This window comes from Thamnophis sirtalis, unplaced genomic scaffold (genome assembly GCF_051295495.1).
Source record: "Thamnophis sirtalis isolate CommonGarterSnake01/CBP01778 unplaced genomic scaffold, rThaSir2_p1.2 scaffold_7, whole genome shotgun sequence".
Taxonomy (NCBI): domain Eukaryota; kingdom Metazoa; phylum Chordata; class Lepidosauria; order Squamata; family Natricidae; genus Thamnophis; species Thamnophis sirtalis.
The window spans coordinates 74,002,542-74,024,510 of record NW_028261387.1 but is presented as its reverse complement, the minus strand read 5'-3'; the positions used below and the strand labels follow the sequence as shown (position 1 = coordinate 74,024,510).

General features: G+C 39.2%; 1 protein-coding gene across 1 annotated transcript in view; it reads right to left on the bottom strand.

The window, feature by feature from the left end:
- Positions 1-1,092: 1,092 nt before the first annotated feature.
- JPH2 (junctophilin 2) overlaps positions 1,093-21,969 on the bottom strand; it is a 64,328-nt gene continuing 43,451 nt past the window's right edge. Inside the window, exons 3-6 of the mRNA XM_014069631.2 lie at positions 19,693-19,811; positions 9,138-10,000; positions 7,326-7,423; positions 1,093-4,205 (exon numbers count right to left, since the gene is read on the bottom strand). Coding sequence (XP_013925106.2) covers positions 7,343-7,423; positions 9,138-10,000; positions 19,693-19,811 — 1,063 coding nt within the window. The 3' untranslated portion in view covers positions 1,093-4,205; positions 7,326-7,342. The remainder of the gene's footprint in view (positions 4,206-7,325; positions 7,424-9,137; positions 10,001-19,692; positions 19,812-21,969) is intronic.

Sequence of the window (21,969 nt, the reverse complement as noted above, 5' to 3'; positions counted from 1 at the left end):
ACAATTTAGATCAGCCAATTTTTATTATTAATTGTGTAACAATCGGACATACCCAACAAAATCAAAATTTCTTGAGGATGATCTAACAGATGTTTTAAAGCAGGGGTCTCCAACCTTGGCAACTTTAAGCCTAGTGGATTTCAATTCCCAGAGTTGAAAGTTACCAAGGTTGGAGACCCCTGTTTTAAAGACTGATGTGGGTGAACCTTTGACATATACTTAATGCATGCCCCATTTAAAGCCTTGTTGCTTAAAACAGTTTAGCTTTGGCTGGACTTTGTAGTTGAACAGTTGATACATTGCTGGTTTGTTAAAACATGTCAGATATGAAACTTGCTTTCACCTAAAATAAATCAGAGCTGGTAACGTGAACAAAAGAACCTTTTATTATTGCACATAATCCAGAAGAACAGCAAATAAAAGGTCTTGGATAGCATTGCACAAATTGTCAATTTTTATTTATTTTTATTTTTAAAACGTGATTTCAAAAGGTATGTTTCTGGTGATGATACATCTGTCATTTAGAAAGCCCTGAACATTTTAAGAATATCAAACTATGTTTGAAGGCATGCAAATTGAGGTAAACCTGTTCCTGCTCACCCGAGGAAGTAAAACTCCACAGGGTTTGTGCACACATTAGTCCCAATCCAGAAGTTATTTGGAAGAGGTAAGAAGTAGGAGGCAAATCTCTTTCCTGTAGGACCTTTCCATTCATCTTAAAAGAGGCCTCTTGTGCACGAATGGAAAAACTCACACCTGTAAGGACTTCCATAGGAGGCTCTGGATTTTTTGGGTCATCTTGTTCAAGCTGGCATTGGGAACAAGGAATAGAGAAGATCCTTTGAACAATCTTAAAAGTCAAGGTTCGCAGGACTGTAGGAAGAACTGGCATTGTTTGAGAGCCAAAAGGCCATATGTGATTCATTCCCCTTCTATTAAATTACTTATTTATTTCTTTGGTGAAGGCGTGTCCTTCTAATGTAAACAAAGCAGTTGCTAGCGAATCAGGGGATACCAATGTATGCAAAAGCACCTAGAAACTCATTCTCTTTAAGGATATATATATATATATATCCTTAAAGAGGTTTATATATATATATATATATATATAAACAAACAAACAAACAAATATGGCAAGGACAGTCAAAAATATTTTGCACTCCAAGTGAGAGCATTTTGTGCTGTAATCATCAGCCGTATTACATTTGAAAAGGACAAATTTCAAAATCAGTTTTGCAATTTGGCATAGAGATCCAGCTGTCTAAAATAAAATAATTTTAAAAAACAACAGCCTCTGGACGGATAGTTTGTGGATCCTACCCTATATATGTCACAGACAGCAATTGTATTTATTTTATGCTTGTCATTACATTGCAGAGAACAAAACATAACGAAGAAAATAACCACACAGTATTTCTGCAAAAGAGAATTCAAAGGTGGATGGGAATAACCCTAATATTTTTTCAAAAAGACTCAATTTTGCACTTCATGATAAATAAAGGACATTGATGTCTTTCAAACAAAATCACTTTCCCTGTTGTAAAGCTGCTGGCATATTAAACTGTACACCTAGAAAGCCAGAGGAGAAGCTGTCAGGTTTCAAAAGCAAATAACAGCCTGGTTATGTTTAAGGGAATATATTCAGATGAAAAGGAAATGTAACAATAAAAGCCTCAAAACTGCCTATATTGCTATCATTTCATTTTTGAAGGAATATTTCCATCCTTTGAAGGGCAAGATAGTTCGCACAATTTTCTGAGTGGCGTTGCCATACCTCGTTCATTGTTAGAAATCTTGTTTTTCTCCTCCTTCAAAGCAGAGTATTTATTAAACAAGCTGTCAAGAACAGCACTCCTGTCTTCCAAATTCATTTTCAGCAATTCATGAGTTGTAAGTCACCTGGTTTGAAAACACAATTCACCTGCTGCACTTAAAATCCTGTCACCTTTTAGCACCTACAATTACAGTCTCTTATACAGTAACCTATTAATTTTCCTCTCATGATACATATACATATAACAAATCATTGTCAGTTTTAAATAAGGCACTTTTTAAAAATCTTTTTGGAAACAAAATCCTTGTTCTTTCCCCCTCAAAGAAAGTTGGGAAAGGGAGCAGCCAACACTTTAAAGACCAATTCACATACTGAAATTTCAATGACAAGCCATCTGAATAATACAGAAAAGGATGGAGTATAAAATGGATCTTGCCACAGGTCTAATTTTAGGGTGGGAAGGAGAGAAACAAAGCTAGCAACAAAAATAATCAAGGCACCTTATAGTTATTAAATGAGCACAGATTTCATCTACTAAAATTTATAGCAAGCCACATTAAAATGCAGCCTATAGTTAGTAAGCTAAACAAGTTTCATGGTGTTTAATTGCTGCTAATCAGCATCGCAAAAAGAATTGCTTACAGTAAGACCAGATTTCAGCATCCTTGCACTGAAATCCATAAAAGAAGATATGATTTATTTTCATTTTTTTTAAAATTGTGACTTTACTTATGTCCTAGAATGAGATCTGCTAATCAATTTTTAAAAAAAAGCTTCTTATTGCAGTGTTTACTTCAACAGAGTTGGAAGGGACCTTGTTTTAGAAGATAAGACTTCTTAAATAGAATTAGAAACAGGTGAAACCAACAATTTTTCTTAATGCTGTATTCATTTTGGTTTGCATGGGGAAACTATACCTAGAATTAATTAGGGGACATGTTACCAATCGGTTATCAAGAAGATTGCTTGCCCATATTTCATTCTTGTCCCAGTTCTCCATCCACTCCTTTCTGGATCCTTGGCTTCACTGGCTGATGCTCCATTTGTGGTGCTAGCTCTATGATGCGTGCAGTTCATCCTGGAAGCTTTGTGACACTTGTGGTTGGGAGAGTCGTCTTTTCTTTAAAGCCTTCAACTTCTTTGGTGAGCTTCTTTCAAAGCGTTTGCTTTGAGAAGATATTTAATAGGACTAATCTCCAAAGAAAATAACACCCAGTATGACTGACAAAAACAACCATTTAGGCTTATACACAATGTCGACAAGTTGCTATACCAACTTCTCGGAGTCCCTCAACTGCTACTGGCCCAGGTGCTACAAGTGCTAAGGAAGGAGCACATCTAAATGGAAACTTTTAGAAGCAAAGAAAGAGCTACTACCCTGGCCCTCTCCCACTACTGTCAGCTAGCCATATTAAAACATATCTGTGTAATCAATGAAGAAATATGGGGAACAACACACCAAAGAGATAAAAGAAGCTGCAAAAGCCCGCAAAAGCCTGCTAGACATTTAGATATCCAGATAGTTCCAACTGAGTCAGTTCTTCATCATATGATGCTTTGCTCCACTTCTATATTAGCTACAAAAGTGGCTGAAAAATTATTCATATCCAAATCCTAAACTCAGTTTGAGATTGAAAAGATTTGAGAAAGAAATGAATGTATTGCTTTGCTGGTGGAGAGAAGCATCAGCTTGGACAGTGGGGGAAGAGAGAAAAATTGAATGCCCAAATACCTTGGGTTCCTAATAGAGCTAAAAGAAGAAGAAAGAACAAAAAGCTACAGCTTCTAGAATGCAGAATATAGGATTGGGGAGAGCGGGAGGAGTCCCTTACAAGACAGGAAAAAGTTTTAAGCCCTAGGTTCTAAACTTTTCCTAGTGATTCTATCTTTTTTTTTTTTGACTAAGACCATATTACTGATTTTTAGCAAACTGTTTTTTTTTTCCGGGGACTTGGATAATTGCTCAAAATACAACAAGGGGCATGCATGAATGCCCCCCATCCCCGGCCACCTTCAGCACCTTCATGAAGTTAATCATGATTCAGAGCTGCAGCACAAGTTAGAAATGTGGGGATTGGAAGATTTGTACCACTAAGTCTGATGCTTTCACAGTGAAATTCAACGAAAAGACTTTTTTAGTTTGTGTTTCCATTCCACAATTAAGATGAATCCTTGTTTTTTCAACAAGTGGCAGTGTAGTTCATCAAAATTATCTTCAAAGCAATGCAGACTCAAAACAAAAGGAAGAGTAAAAGAAGTTGTAAAATTTGAGATCTCTTCCCGTTATGGTTGGAGCAGAAAAGTTTGCCAGAAGCATTGTTCATGACCACAGTACACTCACTGGGTGCTTCTATGCTTCTTCCTTTTAACACAGCTCTGAATGGCTGATGTTATCTCTGATCAGGATGGTTGTTTGGACCAGCATAAACTTCTGTGAAGATATAAAATTTAAAAAATTAGGAAGGTAACATAATTCATATATTTTTTTAAAAAAATGTTTAACATTTGAGAAACTACCCTAGGAAAACATTAACTGCAGACAGTTCCATGAATAAGATAGGCTTTCCATAAGGATGAAAAACTAATAGCTAATATTCTGGTTTATTACCTGTGCTTTTAAACAATCCCTATTGTTGAATAATAAACAATATAGTTCCTATTCCATTCCCTATGCTTGTCTTTTATTTTCCAGATTCTTATTTTTTTAAAATAAATTTTTATTCTTTTTAAACAAAACAACACATACAAAACAAAGCAAGAGAGGAAAAGAAGAACAACTTTCCTCCATTTCATCAAGCATGTCGTGTGGTTACAGGTTTTTGTGCATCGATTCTTAAACTTAGGATTAACATCACTGGTTCACATTAAACATAGCTGAATGTTTCGCTGTCATTGAGCATTATACGTTCAGATTACCATTAATATCATTTCATTTGTAACAATTCTTTTGACATTCTTATTTATTTTTGCCTGGTTAATAATTTGATGGTATCAGTAGCCATCCTGTGGTAGAAAATAGAATAGACCATAGAAAAACAGACGGCTGTATCAGATGTTGCTCTGCAGTTTCAAAAAATGCAATGTTTGTATGACTCCCATATAGTGGTGAGATTCAACATTTTTTACTACTGATTCTGTGGCCGTGGCTTGCTGGGCGTGGCTTGCTGGGCATGGCAGGGGAAGGATACTGCCCAAATCTCTATTCCCACCCAGCTCCAGGGGAAGGGTACTGTAAAATCTCCTCTCCCTCCCCACTGCAGGGGAAGGTTACTGCAAAATCCCCATTTCCTCATGATCAGCTGGGACAGAGAATAGATGGGAGCGGGGCCAGTCCGAGGTGGTATCTACCGGTTCACTGAATGACTCAAAATATCTGCTACCGGTTCTCCAGAACTGGCCAGAACCCACTGAATACCACCTCTGCTCCCATACTAATCCACAAAATAAATTTGCCTGAATAGCACTGAATAGGAGTTGTTCAGGAGAAGCTCACAGGAAGGGGATGACAATACCAATATATGACTTGGCTTGATCTTTCCAACCTTTCTCTGTTCTCTCATTCATTTTTATTTCTATTTAACTTATTTTTAAAAAAACCACAATGGCCTGAGAACAATTCCATCACATTCAGTTAGAATATTGTGAAAAACAAACACCCCACTCTTCCTTTCTGACTGAAATCAAATGATACAAACTGTGGCTGACTTTTCTTTTTGACTTTTTCCATAAATTCTGGAATGCTTATAGTACTAGTCTCCACAGACAGACACAATGAGCATAGGAATAAAGTATATGGAAGTATATGGAAGGATCAGTCAGTTGTGGAGGCCAGAGAATTGAGAAGGTGATGAAGGGGAAAGACAAGAAAACAGGACATGCAAAATAAAAGTGAAAGAAGGAATAGAGAATGGAAAAGAAGAAAAATATGAAGGTGAAGGAGAATTTAAAAAGGAAGGCTATTAGGGGAGGTAAAACAGTATAAAGAATGATAGAGAGGTAATATGCAGAGAAGTTAAAATGGATGAACAAGACTCAAATGGAGTAATTAATAGACCTTGGAGAAGAGAGGTGAGATCATTATTAAAAATAATTTTTAATATTGTTGTCACATATGACTTTTTTATGTTTTCAAATTACATGTTGTAAAGAAACTAGAATTACCATGGCCCTTATTTTTTTTGCATCATACAAACGCTCTACATTTATTAAAAATGCATAAAACAGAGCTCTGTGCATTTAAGAATTATTGTAAGCTCCAGCCATTGCTTTGACACATAATGAGATGATCCAGGTTTTGAGTTTAAAAAATGACTGGTGTTAGTGAATATGTTGATGATGTTCTCATTGGAAACTATCCTCATTGAACTGAATGGAGGCTGAATTGGAATAAACATGAACATAATTGTACTGCATAGGCTGATAAATTATTTTCTTTGCAATGCTTTTTATAACAATAAATATAACAATTAAAAATAAGTCACCCAGAGTCGCTTGACAGTGAGATGGGTGGCATATAAATTTAATAAGGAAATAAACAAACAGACAAATAACAAACAAATAAATTAAATAAGAAATGAGAGTTCTACCCAGAATAAGAGCTGAGGTGGCGCAGTGGTTAAATGCAGCACTGCAGGCTACTTCAGCTGACTGCAGTTCTGCAGTTCTGCAGTTCGGCTGTTCAAATCTCACCGGCTCAGGATTGACTCAGCCTTCCATCCTTCCGAAGTGGGTAAAATGAGGACCTGGATTGTTGTTGGGGGCAATATGCTGACTCTGTAAACCGCTTAGAGAGGGCTGAAAGCCCTATGAAGCGGTATATAAGTCTAACTGCTATTGCTAATAAGTACCTAAATAGTGATAGTATTCATGTATAAAAGACTGCATTAGCTATACCAGCCATAGGAAGGAACAGCAATCAAAAATACTACGCCTTAAATCAAAACAAGAGTTTTGTATTTATTTAAAACTTTTAAAGAGCCATCCATCATATAACCAATCTTAGGCGGGTCTAAATATATGTTGTCACTCTTCTTTATTTATTAAACTAATTTATAGGGAAAAGGTTCCCCTCGCACATATGTGCTAGTTGTTCCCGACTCTAGGGGCCGGTGCTCCTCTCCGTTTCAAAGCCGAAGAGCCAGCACTGTCCAAAGAAGTCTCTGTGGTCATGTGGCCAATACGACTAAACACCAGAGGAGCATGGAATGTTGTTACCTTTCCACCAAGGCGGTCCCTATTTTTCTACTTGCATTTTTACATGTTTTCGAACTGCTAGGTTGGCAGAAGCTGGGACAAGTAATGGGAGCTCACTCCGTTAGGCAGCGCTAGGGATTCGAACCACTGAACTGTCGACCTTTCTGATCAACAAGTTCAGCATCTTGGCCACTGAGCCACTGTGTCCCAAACAAATTTATATGACTGCTCAATTCATATGTGGTTCATATGCAGTTTACAACATTAAAAATCCACAAAACCTCTAACCATCACCACCACTACCATCCCAGTAATCCCCTAAAACCTCTAATCCCCACCCCACCCTAGGTACTCTTACCTTGTTTCAGTATCTCATCATGTCAGAAAATGTACAAATAAGATAGACAGGCCAATGTTCAATAAAATGACCATGCAGATGATTATTGTGTTAGGTCCCTAAGAGGAAAAAAATCAAGAGCATTATATTAAATATCTATTGTGGTTTAAAACAAAGACTTAGACCGAAGATACCTTCAAAATATGAAGCAATCATAACTATCTATGTACATGCACAATGATCCTGTTGAATTATAACTCCCAAGCCTAGGAAGTATGTCCAGTTGTGACAGGTGCTGGGAGTTACAGTTCACCAACATTTTGAGCAACATCCATTGCTGCCTACTTCACATACATTAGAATTACAAGATTAAGAACCTTTGGCTATGCATTACCTTCTCTTTATAACTGCCAGGATTACTTTTAATTTCAAGTTTATATTAACTGTAACTTTTAATGATAATTCAACCAGAGATAATAAAGATTTCTGCTTTTCACTAACTATTAAATTTACGAACCGTACACCATATTGTATGTTCATTTTTTTTGCACATCTAAAATAAAAGTAGAAGCACTGGATCATGCAATTCTAGAATAAAGGGAAAGATGGGAAATCTCCCAAGAATTCCAGAGATACAAGCCAGAGTACGAAGCAGGAAGAGAAGCAGTTTGGTATAATGATTGGCACCAAGCTAGAATCTGGGAGGCTGGGAGTTGTAAAACCAGCTGGGAGTCTGTGGACCAGTCCCTCTATCTCAGCTCTGCAACGGAGGCAATGGAAAACCACTTCCAAAATTTTGGCAAAAAAACCCTGCAGGGATTTGTCCAGGGAGTTGCCAGAAATCATGATTGACTTGAAGGACACCCTCTCTCCCAAAAAAGGAATTAGGAAAGGATATCTCTAAAGAAGGAAATGGCAAATGACTTCCAAGAACACTGCATGGATAGGTCTAAGAAATTGACTGGAATTAAACTTGACTCAAAGGAAATGTTATACTCCTTCCAGCCATACAGAGAAGACTAGCATATATTAGTGACTACTACTTCTAACTCCTCTTTGGTGGACTTGCTAACACATGTACTGAACTGAAACATATTTAATGTAGTCTAAATAGCCTGGGGAGTGTTTTTCCCATGTTGCTTACCTGGCTTTAGGGGAAGAAATTGGTGTAATGTATGCTTAAGTTATTGGAAGTAAGTTGCTACATAAACTTATTGGGCATCTATGAACTTGATCAATACTTCCTAGCCCAAGTGCTCCTACATGATGGGATATGTTTGGAAGAGGGAACATTACGAGCTCCTGAAGGAACAGCAGGATTCAAATCTAAATAATCTCCTCTTCATTAACCTTTGCTCCTTGGAAACAGCATAACTAAATTTGAACCTGAAAAGATTTGCATAGGTAAATTTTCCAGGAAATCCTAAGTATAGTACTTTGGATACTTTTTCCTAGAAATCAGATGTTGTGCAGGAATTTGTTGTGATGCAAACTGTTTTTAAACACCATTCTCAGTTGTACTAGTTTCATGAAACTCAAGTCACACTGAAATATTGGACTTTTGAAACAATTTTTTAACCAAGATCAACTCATCAATTTACCAAGATCAAAGTATCAATTTACCTAGGCAAGATGGGCAGCATATAGTTAATAAATAAATAAAGTGCAGTTTTCCAAAAAAGGACAAAATGTTCATGCACTGACCTATTTTCACACAAATATTATCAGCAAGTGGAAAAATTAGAAAATGGCTATCATATTATTACTCCCCTCTCCATAATCAGACCTGCGAAATAAAAAACTATCCATGCTGTGAAGACAAAACCAATTTACCTCTTCTTTCTCTACCACTTCTTTTGTGGCTGCTTCTGGTGGAGAAACTTTTTTCACCAGAGTCTTGGGCTCAGTTTTAGCTACCATCTTGGCTTCAGGCTTGGTTTCGCTCACGGCTTCTACTTTCTCTTCCACTTTAGGCTCAGGTGGATGTTGTTTGGGCTCAAGCTTAGATTCTGTCTTGATTATTTTTTTCTCTTTGTGACCTGGTTCGTGGTGAGTGACAGGTGTACTTTCCCTCTTTTCTAGCTCTAATTTGTGATCCACTGCTTTCACATCAGATTCTGGCTCCAGGGATTTTGACATAGTAGGAAATGTGGAGTCCGAGAATTCTTCTTCATTATCCAACGGGGGAGTAACTGGAGAGGTCCGAACAGCATAACTGTGATACCCCTCAAATAATTTAACTTCACCTTCTTTCTGTATCCTTTCAAGAGGCTTGATCTCCATCCTATCAGTAGCAATCTTCATATGGCTAGGACGGCTGGGGCTCTGAGAAGCAGATCTGATGTTACTTCCTGACTTCTCCGCTGGTGCCAGTAGAACACTAGAAGATGTGTTGGGTCTACTTCCTGTATAATTCCCATTCTTGGTATGATCTCCATTCCAGTTCCCAGGGCTGAGAAAACCATCTTTCTGAGAACCCTGCTTAGCACGCTTGGCCTCGGGTGGTGTGCCAGATGGTGATGGAGTTGGAGCTGGGCTCTCCTTAGGTTTCATAAACTCCTGCTCATCACCTTGAGGGCTTTCTGGAGGTGTTGCTGGAGATGTCTCTTCAACAGGGGGTGTTTCTTGTATATGCTCCACATTCTCCTCATTTTCCATGAGTTCCTGGAGTAGCCTCCTCTTCAGATATTCAGGTCCTAATAAGGAAAAGAAATTCTAAACATTATCAAAAGGTCATTTAATTTCTCTCACACTTGTAAGTTTGTGGCTGGTAGTTAGTCAGGTTTAGCCTTGCCATAGCTCTAGATCTATGAATGGGAAACCTCACCCCACCATGAAGTGGGTTAATTAAAGGAAGGCTGAGTCATCATTTTGTCCATGCTGTGCCAAAGAGAAATGAGTAGAGTAAGTCAACCTGCTGTTGTTCAATGAGACATTATTTAAATTATTTTTATATCATTAGTTTCGTATAGCCTGCTGGAGACCTGCTGTTCTGACCTAGGTTTCCCCAGCAGCATGAAGCCGAGTCCCTGTCCCGATAAACCCCTTTTATTTAATTTACAGTGAATTCCTCTCCAGCAAAGTTCCGGCCCATGGTCTTTCAAGATAGTTCACAGTCTTTCAAGATAGTCCGACCTTTATCAGGCTTGGAGAGTGGCCAGGCTGATATCTTTCAGACTCCACAATACATGGCAAGAACGCAGGAATGAACTAATTGTCTCCTGCAAACACCTCTCCCCTTTCTCTCCTCTTTTATTCTCTATGGGAGGGGCCATTCATCGTCCACCTGTGATTTTACTCCCAAGTCGACCCTTGTTCCTTAGCCCCTTTCTTTGTCTGGCAGCTCTGCGCATGCACACACTGGGAACACACTCCAGCTGTTCGTCTGCCTCACTCATATCTGACTCTGAAAGCAGCTGATAACTGTCAGACGGCCCTGGCCCCATCTCTGCCTCCGACGCAGAGCCCTCATCAGAGCCTTCCCCAGATTCCGGGACTGGCTCATGTTCCTCCCCAACCTCCTCACTGTCCGAATCTGCTGCCAGCTCTGCTGGCCGTTAGCGTGCCACAACACCTGCAAGCAATATAAAAACCATACAATCACAGGAAACAATCTAGTGATCACCCAGAGTTTTCAGCGCAGATATGATAGCCCTACTAATAAATAATCTCTGCCAGGCTGTTTATCTGCACATAGAGATACATCACTTGTATATCTTCTTAGGGATATAACTTCTATATAAAGACTAATGGGAAAAAGAATCAGTAGATATTTGTCCTTAATGTAAAGTGAGCTGTCAGATGGGCGCATTGCTTACTAATAAGATCATCCACCTGTGACATCAAGATCTTATTGGAAGCACTGGAGAAATTGACCTGACTTAGTTACAGAAGGTGACTTCTGGGTTCAGGTTGCACTCTGTCTTCTTCTCATTTCATTCTATAGTATCTGCCTTCCCATTGCCATGGGTTACATTATTATTTATAGGCTAGGCAAAATTAATCTGGTTTTCTCCACTGCTCTTATATCCTTCCCCCACAACTTTGAACATGCTTATAATGTGAACCAAGTAATTAGTTTTAATCAGCAAGATACGATTTATGAGTATAGCTAATATGGGAGGAAGTTTCTTGTCTTAAACCAAAGATCAGAAAAATCTTCAAATTTAACTTTTAAATCAGTCTGCATTACAAATGTAGATTCTACGCCAGTTCAATCATCTTTTGTGTATGTATTTCCTCCAACATTCAGACACCATTAAGTAACATTTATAACTGACAGAGTTAATGTAACAGAGATTGAATAATGGTTTTACATCTATTTTACAATTTATATTTAAATTGCTTTCAGTTTTATAAATTACAATTGAATATGAATTAGAACTCCGAAAAGTTTTCTATCCTAGTTCTCAATCACGTAGATTTTATAAGATCTCTGCATGAACTGGTATAAATAATAGAAAATGTAGTTTTGTTTTGTTTGGGTACAATATCTTCCCTTGAAATTCTACTTCAACTGCAATAGTATATATTTTATTTATGTCAATAAATAAGTATTGTCAATTGAAAACTTTAGAACAGAATAGTTCCATTTGGAGAACTTTTTCTCATCTAATTAAACCAAGACATAAACAATCCAATATATTAAAACTTCAAACAATGATTTAAATACCCTATTGAAACCATTCAGACATAGCCAGATAAAACCCAAATATATGGTTAATAAATTACATTTTTATTTTTCAATTCATCTGAAGCAAGAAGTAAAGTGCCTACACAATTCATTGCCTTAATAAGTTGATATATGATTGCCTGAATGTGACCAAACCTATAATTTTGCTTATTGTATGATCATTTATTTACCAATCTGGCCCATTGAAAATAACAAACACTATTTATAATCAAGCAATGAATTAGCAAACACCTAGAAGTAAACAAAGTAATAGCCAAAAGCCAACATGGGTTTGTCAAAAATAGATCATGCCAGACTAATCTTATTGCATTCTTTAACAAAGTGACAAAATTAGTGGACCAGAGGAATGCTGTCGATATAGTTTACCTGGACTTCAGTAAGGTATTTGATAAGGTAGACCATAACCTACTACTAGATAAAGTAGAAGAATGTGGGTTGGACAGCATCACCACCAGATGGATTCGTAACTGGCTGACCAACCGCACTCAATGTGTAGTCCTCAATGGAACTGCATCTGCATGGAGGGAAGTATCTGTTTCAGGCCTAGTACTCTTCAACATCTTCATCAATGATTTGGATGAGAGAATAAATGGGGAACTCATCAAATTTGCAGTGGACATCAAGTTGGCAGGAATAGCCAACACTCCAGAAGACAGGCTTAAGATACAGAAGGATCTTGACAAACTTGAACATTGGGCACTATCTAATAAAATGAAATTTAATGGTGAAAAAAGTAAGGTTCTACATTTAGGCAAGAAAAACGAAATGCACAGATACAGTATAGATGGTACCTTGCTCAATAGTAGAAACTGTGAGAAGGATCTTGGAGTCCTAGTGGGCAACCATTTAAATATGAGCCAGTAGTGTGCAGCAGCAGCCAAAAAAGCCAACATAGTTCTAGGCTACATAAACAGAGGGATAGAATCAAGATCACGTGAAGTCTTAATACCACTTTATAATGCCTTGGTAAGGCCACACTTGGAATACTGCATTCAGTTTTGGTCACCACGATGAAGATATGGAGGCTCTAGAAAGAGTGCAGAGAAGAGCACATGGATGATTAGGGGACTGGAGACTAAAACATATGAAGAACGGTTGCAGGAACTGGGTATGTCTAGTTTAATGAAAAGAAGGACTAGAGGAGATATGATAGCAGTGTTCCAATATCTCAAGGGTTGCCACAAAGAAGAGGGAGTCAAACTATTCTCCAAAGCACCTGAGGGTAGAACAAGAAGCAATGGGTAGAAATTAATCAACCTAGAATTTAGGAGAAATTTCCTGACAGTTAGAACAATTAATCAGTGGAACAACTTTCATCCAGAAGTTGTGAATGCCCCAACACTGGAAGTTTTTAAGAAGATGTTGGATAGCCATTTGTCTAAAACAGTATAGGGTTTCCTGCCTAGGCAGGGGGTTGGACTAGAAGACCTCCAAGGTCCCTTCCAACTCTGCTTTTGTATCGTATTGTATTGTACTATTGTTATATTAATGTTGCACTATTATACCCCTTTTAAAAACTATAACAAAAAAAAGAATGTAAGTACAAAAAAAATCAAAATATATTAAAAAATAATATATTACAACAGCATCTCCCATATCTACCCTACTATTCCTATGTTCTTTCCCAATATTTGAAAAAACCTAAAGTGTTAATTTTTATTCTGACTACACAATGTATTAAGGGCAACACCTTTAGACTATACTTCAATTAAAAATGTGAAGGGTAGGAGGAAGAAAAGTTTCTTTCATACAATGTTGTTCTATTATTTGCTAAACCTTTTCTACTTTTCTACTATTGTTTGAGAGAAAATAATACCAGTATGTTCTTCTTCTCCAATGGAAGAGCCCATGTTTTTTTTCCAAAAGGAATAATGACTAGACACTGTCATAAGTTTGAATTATTATTATTTATTTAAGTTTGTTATGGCTGCCTATTCAAATAGTCTTACAAAATACAAAGTAATAGATTTTTAACTGTAAAAACAGTTAAAAACATAAACAACCCATACAACCCAGACCAGTGATAACTAACTTTTCCAGACCAAGTGCCCAAAGCAAATGTGCGCATGCATGAAGGTGTGTGCGCGCGCCCGATCCCCCCAAATGCAATGCACATGCAGTCCCTGCGCATGCACCCCACCCCTGCACATGAATGTATGGCCCTATCAGGTTCTGAAGGGTTAATGGCAACAGCCAAACAGAGAGGTTTGAAAATGCAGTTTATCTTCCTACAGCAGGAACTGACTAACAAAGCACTAAGGCAATGAATAAATTGTCAGAGCTGACATCTGGTGCAACCTACCACCTTTTATAGTTACTTGGTAATCAGGCTGAACCCCACCCCCGCGCACGTGCACATCTATTACCTCGTGACTCAGAATGAAAACCACACGGTAATCAATCATGGATTGTTCTCAGTCAGTTAACTGTTCTGGAATGTTCTCAGTGGAAACCTCCCGGCAGTCAGTCATGAAGAGCTTTGCAGAGTTCTCAGCTGGACAGCTTGTGGAGGAGGGAAATTTCTATCTGGTTAGCCTAAGTCTTGGCAGCTGGCCCAGTCCCCGTCCCCGTCCCCGTCCCCCCCCGAATGGCAACTCCGAGCCTCTGGCCTCGCCGGAGCTGACATACCCCCCTGCATATTCCCTGAACCCCATGCATGTGCGTGCATCCCCATACATCCCTGTGCGGGCCCCCTTCATGTGACCTCCACACACATATGTATTAGAACCTACACGTGACCCGTCCCCCTGTTCATGCACATGCACCCCTCCCCCCATGCGCGACAGAGATCTGATAACCAGCCGATGGGAGGCACGTGCGCATGTGTGGTAGGACTGAACTAGGGTGATGGCTCGCATGCCCATAGAGAGGGTGGTACGTGCCACCTGTGGCATATGTGCCATAGGTTCACCATCACGAACCCAGACTAAAAACATAATGGTAACAATAAACCCTGACAGGGGCCCGTCAACACATCTAGACCAGAGCCAGGTTTAAGGGTTTTCTGGAACCCAAGGAAAGTGGTTGCCATTCATATCTCTGAGGAGATCTCGTTTGAGAGGTGGGTATTGAGCCATCTGAAGGCAGACTTCCTTGATCACATAAATGGCAGCATTTAAGAGTGGGAATCTGGAGCATATACACTCTGCCAGAATGCACCAAGGAGGCAGAATATGATAGGCAAATATTAACAAGGCTACTATTTTCATATATATGGTGGAAATATTCACACTACACAATGTCCACAGCAGCCCAGCACGAGCATTCACTATAGATTCTGTTAGCGAACAGATATTGTTGCATCTGTTCTATATGTGTACATGTATAAAATACTAGGTATGTATGATAATCATGGTAAGCTGCTTCTGCTACTTTATCAAAAAAATGAGTTTGAGAAATGATAAGAATTCGCCTCCCAGATTTACTAGAAATGGAAACGGGTTGCTTTCATCAAGTAATTTAATGATTGTGCACCTGGATCCTGTGACAGCAATCGCTGCTTATCATTCTGAAAAATTCTGCTGAAGCAAAAGTAGCATTTTCTGGAAGTCAAGACCTGTTTAGCTTAGCCTATACTGTGACAGGAAAGGCCACTGAGATTAATTGAAGCAATTAGGGAAATCAGATTGTAGAACTTTTCTGGGATATATCTGAACCGGAAATTGTATATCAAGTTAACATCTAAGGAAAGTTCAACATACAACAGCCTTCCTTTTAAGATGTCAGAGCGAAAATAGGGATAATAATGAAAGTTCTAAAATGCAGGTCTGCCTCCGTCTTTGTGTAAAGTAAAATGAGCTAAATATTGTACTTTAAAATGTCAACAACAAAAAGTTTATTGAAGTAGTTCCCCAAATATTTTCTTTATTTTTATTTTGTAATAGCATTTTCTGTAGCAGCTATTCCTCAAGTGCCTCACTGCCCCAAAATGTTGGCTCTGCAGGCAACAATTCATTTTCTCCACCATCTTCCTTGGAATAACACTATGTTTCGGTTTAACACTGAAAAGAAGAGTGGTGGAAATTAAGTACATTGGCAGATAGAAGCAGGTGAAAAGAGCATGAGCTAAGCAACAGAATGAGTTGCATCCAACTGCACAACCTTTTTTGGCACAGTTTTTAAGCTGCAGTTGTTAAGTGAATCATGAAGTGGATCCAGCTTCCCCCATTGACTTTGTTTGATGCACGTCCGCCAGGAAGGTTGAAAATTGTGAGCACATGACCCCAGGATGCTGCAAACATTGTAAATACATGCAATCACCGAGTGCCTGAATTTTGATCATGTGATCAGGAGCTGCTATGATAGTTGTAAGTGCAAGGATCAGTTATAAGTCTTTTCAGTGTGTTGTAATTTTACACAGTCACTAAAGAAGTTAAGGACTACCAATAATTACATTCCAGAATTTGCTATTGCAACTGACGGGCACTAGATCCTAGGAATAAAAAATTATAGTTTGGTATCAGTGGTTAGTAATCATGAAGGGTACTATTGGGTTACTCCAATATCAGGAGCAAGCAATTATGGATAAGTTCCCACTAGCCTCATTCAACATGGTCAGTGAGAACCTATGGGAGACACTGTACTCCAAAACACAAGGAGGACATTGGATGATTTGCTCTTATTCTGTTATACCTTTTTAAGAAAAGTACTTCTGAAGAGATAGTGATGAAGTCAGGCAAGGAAGAAAAAGCAAGGCAGGTTGTTCTTATCATATTGTTCAATTTCAAACCTCTGCTTGGAATGCACTATAAATGCAATCAATATCCAACAGTGTCAAGACATGAAAGATTCATTAAAGCCAAAATAAAGAAAAAGCCTTTGCAGATATAGAGAACATTATAAAATATGTGCAATATGCTAACCTCAAGTTCTTGTGCATTTTTATTGGGATTATGGCCATCTGATGCTACAGGAACTGATTACGAAATAAACTTGCACCATTTCAGGCAACAAACCAGAGGTGGGTTCCTACCGGTTCGGACCAGTTCGGGCAAGTAGGCAGTAACTTGGCTGCCCACATCTCCGAACTGATTTTATCGGCAATCTTGTTTTTTGCTTCTGCGCATGTGCAGAAGCATTTTTTCACTACTTGTGCATGTAGTGTGCATCAAGTGCCCATGTGCCCAAAGTACATCCCTGAGTGAACCAGCAGTAAAAGAATCCAGAACCCACCCCTGCAACAAACTATGCATCCTGGAAAGTTTGATTTTCATACTGCTGGCTGCTTGTACTAAAGTGGGGCAGGAAGAAGAGACACCTAAGAGCTTTATTTTAGCCAGCTTGCTTGGCCTACAGGCACCTGTCAGTCCTAAAAAGACCCATTCAGGGTTATTTATTTCTGGATTCAAGCAGACTGTTTGGAAGCTATTTTACCAGTTGCTCAGAGTTCTCAAAATAGCCCTCAGCAGACTAACCATCTGTGGTCTTTGCAATGAAGTTCGCAACATTTTCCAGCTCTGAATGAATAACGAAAATGCACACAAATCATGGTTTCCCCCTTTGATGAATCAATTAAAACAGAGATTCTCAACTTCTGGCCCACAGCCCACTAGTAGGCTGTTTGCAACCGGGCTGCGGGAATGGCGGTTGAGTACATATATGCACATCCCCACTTGCACATACAGCGGCCCAGCATATCAGGGGTGGGTTGCTGCTGGTGTTACTGCCAGTTTGCAACTTATGCATTCTTCAATGTAAATTGTTCTGTGCCCATGCACAGAACTATTTACAGTGAACTGCGCACACACAGACACCAAAATTCAAAATGGCGGCGCCCAAGCAGCAGTGAGGGAACCAGCTCAGGGGCATGTCAGGCCTGTGTCGCTGGCGGTTCTGCGACCCACATCTGAATTCCACTACCAGTTTGGCTGAATCAGGCCAAACCAGCAGCAACCCACATCTGCAGCGTATGCACGCACACACTACTTACATGAGTGGCAGGTGTGCAAACACGCTGCTCATGCAAATGGAGCTGCACGCATGCGCGCACTTGCTAGTCACTTGCAAAGAACCATCTCCTCTCCACCTCTCCCACCAGTCCGCAAAGCTGGGAAGACTGGGGAATTCTGAATTAAAACATAGACCATTCATTTGCTGATTAAATGCCAAAAGCTTCCTTATGTATGGGCACAAACATACTGGTTAGGACAAGGAATGTATATCAATTTGTAAATGCCATTCATATTGTATATTTAAAACTATTTCAGAGAAAAGTTAAGCTAAAGCCTTAAAGTTTGAAAATACCAGAAACAAGAATCAAGCAGGATATTGGAATCAATATCTGTTTTCTTTCACCGCAAAGAAAAGTTGCTGTGTTATTTTGTAGCTATAGTTTTTCTGATAAAACCGGCTAGTATTTTTCTAATAAAATATATGCTTCTTCTGTCTTACGAAAGACATTAGCCCTGTTCATACAGAATAGTTGGCAGGGAGGTATGCTCGGAGATCGCTACCGGCTATTTGACTCCTCCTTTAACACGGCAGATAAAATAGTAGATTAACAGTATACATTTGCTCTTGAGTTTTCAAAAGTAAACTTGGCTTTGTTCAGTAACCTTATTACCAGACAAGTGCAAATGAGATTGCAGCTTCACAGACCATTGGCAATCAATTTTGGAAAGAATGCTAGGGTCCTGGATGAGCAAAATACATGCTAGGGGCGAAAAAAAGAATACAAATAAATGGCATGAATATTTAGAAGTAAAAATGTAATAAAACGGATCTAGGCTAAAGCAACCAAAGATGTATACGTATTAGGAAATGTTCATCTATTTCATTTTACCTGTAGAAAAGAATAATGGAAACAAAATTACCCAAAATGAGCTAACACTGCATGATAAAATATGAGAAAATAGTAGCAAAATGTTGATAAGTCCTTTCCACCCCAATATTACGAGTAGTGAAATCTCCAGGGCTGTGGATATTCATCCAGGGTTTGATTGAATGAAAGTCTGAATGGCTGAATAAAATTGTTTTGCAAATACACGAAATGAGCATACAATAGAGGCTCACACCACTATTAAATTGATTTCTCTTTTTTCTAGTAGACATTCTGTCTTCCAAACTCCAAGCAATCCCTAGCTGTGACCTTTCTTCTGACTTAGTGACACAGCTGGTTAATTTTAGACCTCATTTGGACATTACATTTATTACTTGGTAATGCATGGATAATAATATATAAAGTAATAGATGTATAGCAGTATAAATAAATATTAGAATGGAGTTTGGACTGCACAAATGCGCCACCTTTATCATCAATAAGGGGAAAATAGGGGGAAATCCTTCAAGTTGACAATATCAAGCACATTGAAGTCAAGAAGGTTAGAGGTTTTTCACATCATGAGTGTGAAAAAGATCTTAAAGTCCAAATTCAGTGGCGGAAATACCATCAAGGCAATTAACATCTGGGCAATTCCAGTCAAAAGATACACTGCTGAAATAATGGTCTGGACTCAAGCAGAACTAAAAGGAACCCCTGGAATGGTAGACCAGAAAAATAGTGACAATGACTCAGGCTGTTTCTCAGCAGCTTCACTAAAGGTTATGGAGACGGCTGCTTTTTGTACAATCTTCACATTCCGTATTGTCATATATGGAAAATGTTAACTTGTTTGTTGGTTTTACACAGCTCACCAGCCAATGTGTAGATGAAAGTCAGTAATTAAAACCTAGGATGAAGGACTCTTCATTTCTTACCTGGCTGATAGAAGTCTGGAGACAATTCTCTGGCCATCGACCTGGCTAACATGGATTCATTGTTAGCTGCTATAGCTGATTGTTCTGCACCTTCTGACTTGGCTTTGGCATGGGCAGTCCTGTGAACAGAACATCATTGTGGTATTTAGTATAGAGAGATACCATACAACAGGGATGGTTAACCTTTTTGGTGCCGAGTGCCCGAAGTGTGCGCGCCCCCCCACAAATGCACGTGTGTGTGCCCCAATTCCCAAAATGCAATGCAAGTACCCCCCCATGCAGGTGCCCGCATTTCCTGCGGATTCCCCCCCTTGTGCATGTCCCCCATTTTGACTTCTAGCAGGCGGCTTTTCAAGCCTAAAACAGGCATGGAGGGGGGACAGGACCCTTGCAATCTCCGCAGTTTCTCCCCAGCACACCCAGACTTCCCCCTCCATTCCTTCCTCCCATGCCTTCCCAGATTTGAGCTGTTTCTCCCCAGCGCGCCCGCCCAGGCTTTCTCCTCCATTCCTGCTTCCTGTGCCTTCCCTGATCTGCAGAGATTGGTGAAGGCCCTGTGGCAACAGAGATCCGAACACCAGCTGACCCACATACATGTGCGGTGGAGCTGGGCTGGGCGACGGCTGGTGTGCCCGCAGAGAGGGCTCTGCGTGCCCCCTGTGGCACACGTGACATAGGTTCGCCATCACGGCTATAGAATGTGCCTACTACTCCTTTTGAAGTGGTCATTCTAACATGAACAGGGACTATTCCACGGCTTCAAGAAATGCATTGATAGCCAATTACTTTTTCTAGATTGTCTCATTTATTAACTATACATCTAAAATAATTGCTCCCAATACTTGCAATTTTTTTAAATCTTGAAAGACCTTTGCTACATGCTGTCCATCTTTACCTATTCTTGAATCAAAAACAAACTACCATTTTTTCTGTCAATGTTCTATACATATTGGAGGATGTTATCTTTGTTTTCTTAATATTCACTTTCCAATTTTACTTTCCCAATGTACTCTTTTAAATCTTCTTTACTTTCAGTTAACAAAGTATGTTGTTTATATACCAGATTTTTTAAAGCTCCAATTTTTATTCCAGCTGTTATTTCTTCCTCTCCTGCCATACTTACAATGACTGCTTTAGTAAACAGAATAAGAATGACAGAGTAAGAAAGTACAAAGGGACCTTGGAAATCTTCTAGTCCAACCTCCTGCTCAGGTAAATAAGTAAATTTTATAAACTTACAAACAAGCAAGACCAATCCATAGTTATCTTCACTACAAAATATATCTCAAGATTTATACAATATATGAAACATAATGCAAGAAGAGTCTTAATAGAACTGATAGTGGCCAATGAAATCTAGCATCCATACTGGCTAAATTGATTCACCTGAGAAGTTCACAAGCAGGATTTGAGGCAATGACCCTTGAATTCTGTTACTTGAAGAACTATTCAAAACCATTCTAGTTTTGACCTGGACATAATATTTTGCCATCACAGCAAAGAAAAAACAAGAAAGTCCACTTGCCTCCTGAAAATGCACCTCTAGGACGCAGCTAATTATCTTTTAAGGCCATCTGAATGACTTGCTTCACTTCTTGTGACAGTGAATTCCACAAGTCAATTTTACATTACATGATAAAGCAAAACCTTCAAAAACATTTCTATGCCTAAACTCCAATTAAAGTTTTTTAAAAAAATAAAAACAACATAAAACTGTATGCCAATGGCACCCCATATCAAAAAGGCTCCTTGATAACCAGAATGATGGGGGTTTTTTTGTGGTGCACAAATGCCAACATGTAATGTGCAGTGTTTTGGAACTGAAACAATTATCTCAAAACCAGCAAAGGCGACTCGTCGGGAGCCAGTAGGAGAGCCACAATCCTCGGAGTATGACCCCCACCAAAATTGGGCAGTGGCTCTGGAGCTTCCACTGAGGGATTTCACTAGTTCGGGTGGTGGTGGTTGTGCCAGTGGACCAGGGAGACCACCGCACACACCGACGGCAATATCCTCGGAGGCAGGTGACCGCAATACATAGAGAAGCCCCAAATGCTCAGTGCTGTTGCTACCTCTCTTCTCTATGTCCTGGGATGATGGGGGTCATACCGGTGGACCGGGGAGCAGCGCATTCACCAGTAGCTGCAGTGGGAGAATAGCCGAAATGCCGCATGGCGGCAAAAACCTTCACTGTGCCTACTCTTCTGTGAAGCTGTCAGATTCCAATATTGTTAAGAGGATCCAAGCTAAGAAGATTTCTGCTCACTCTGAATATCA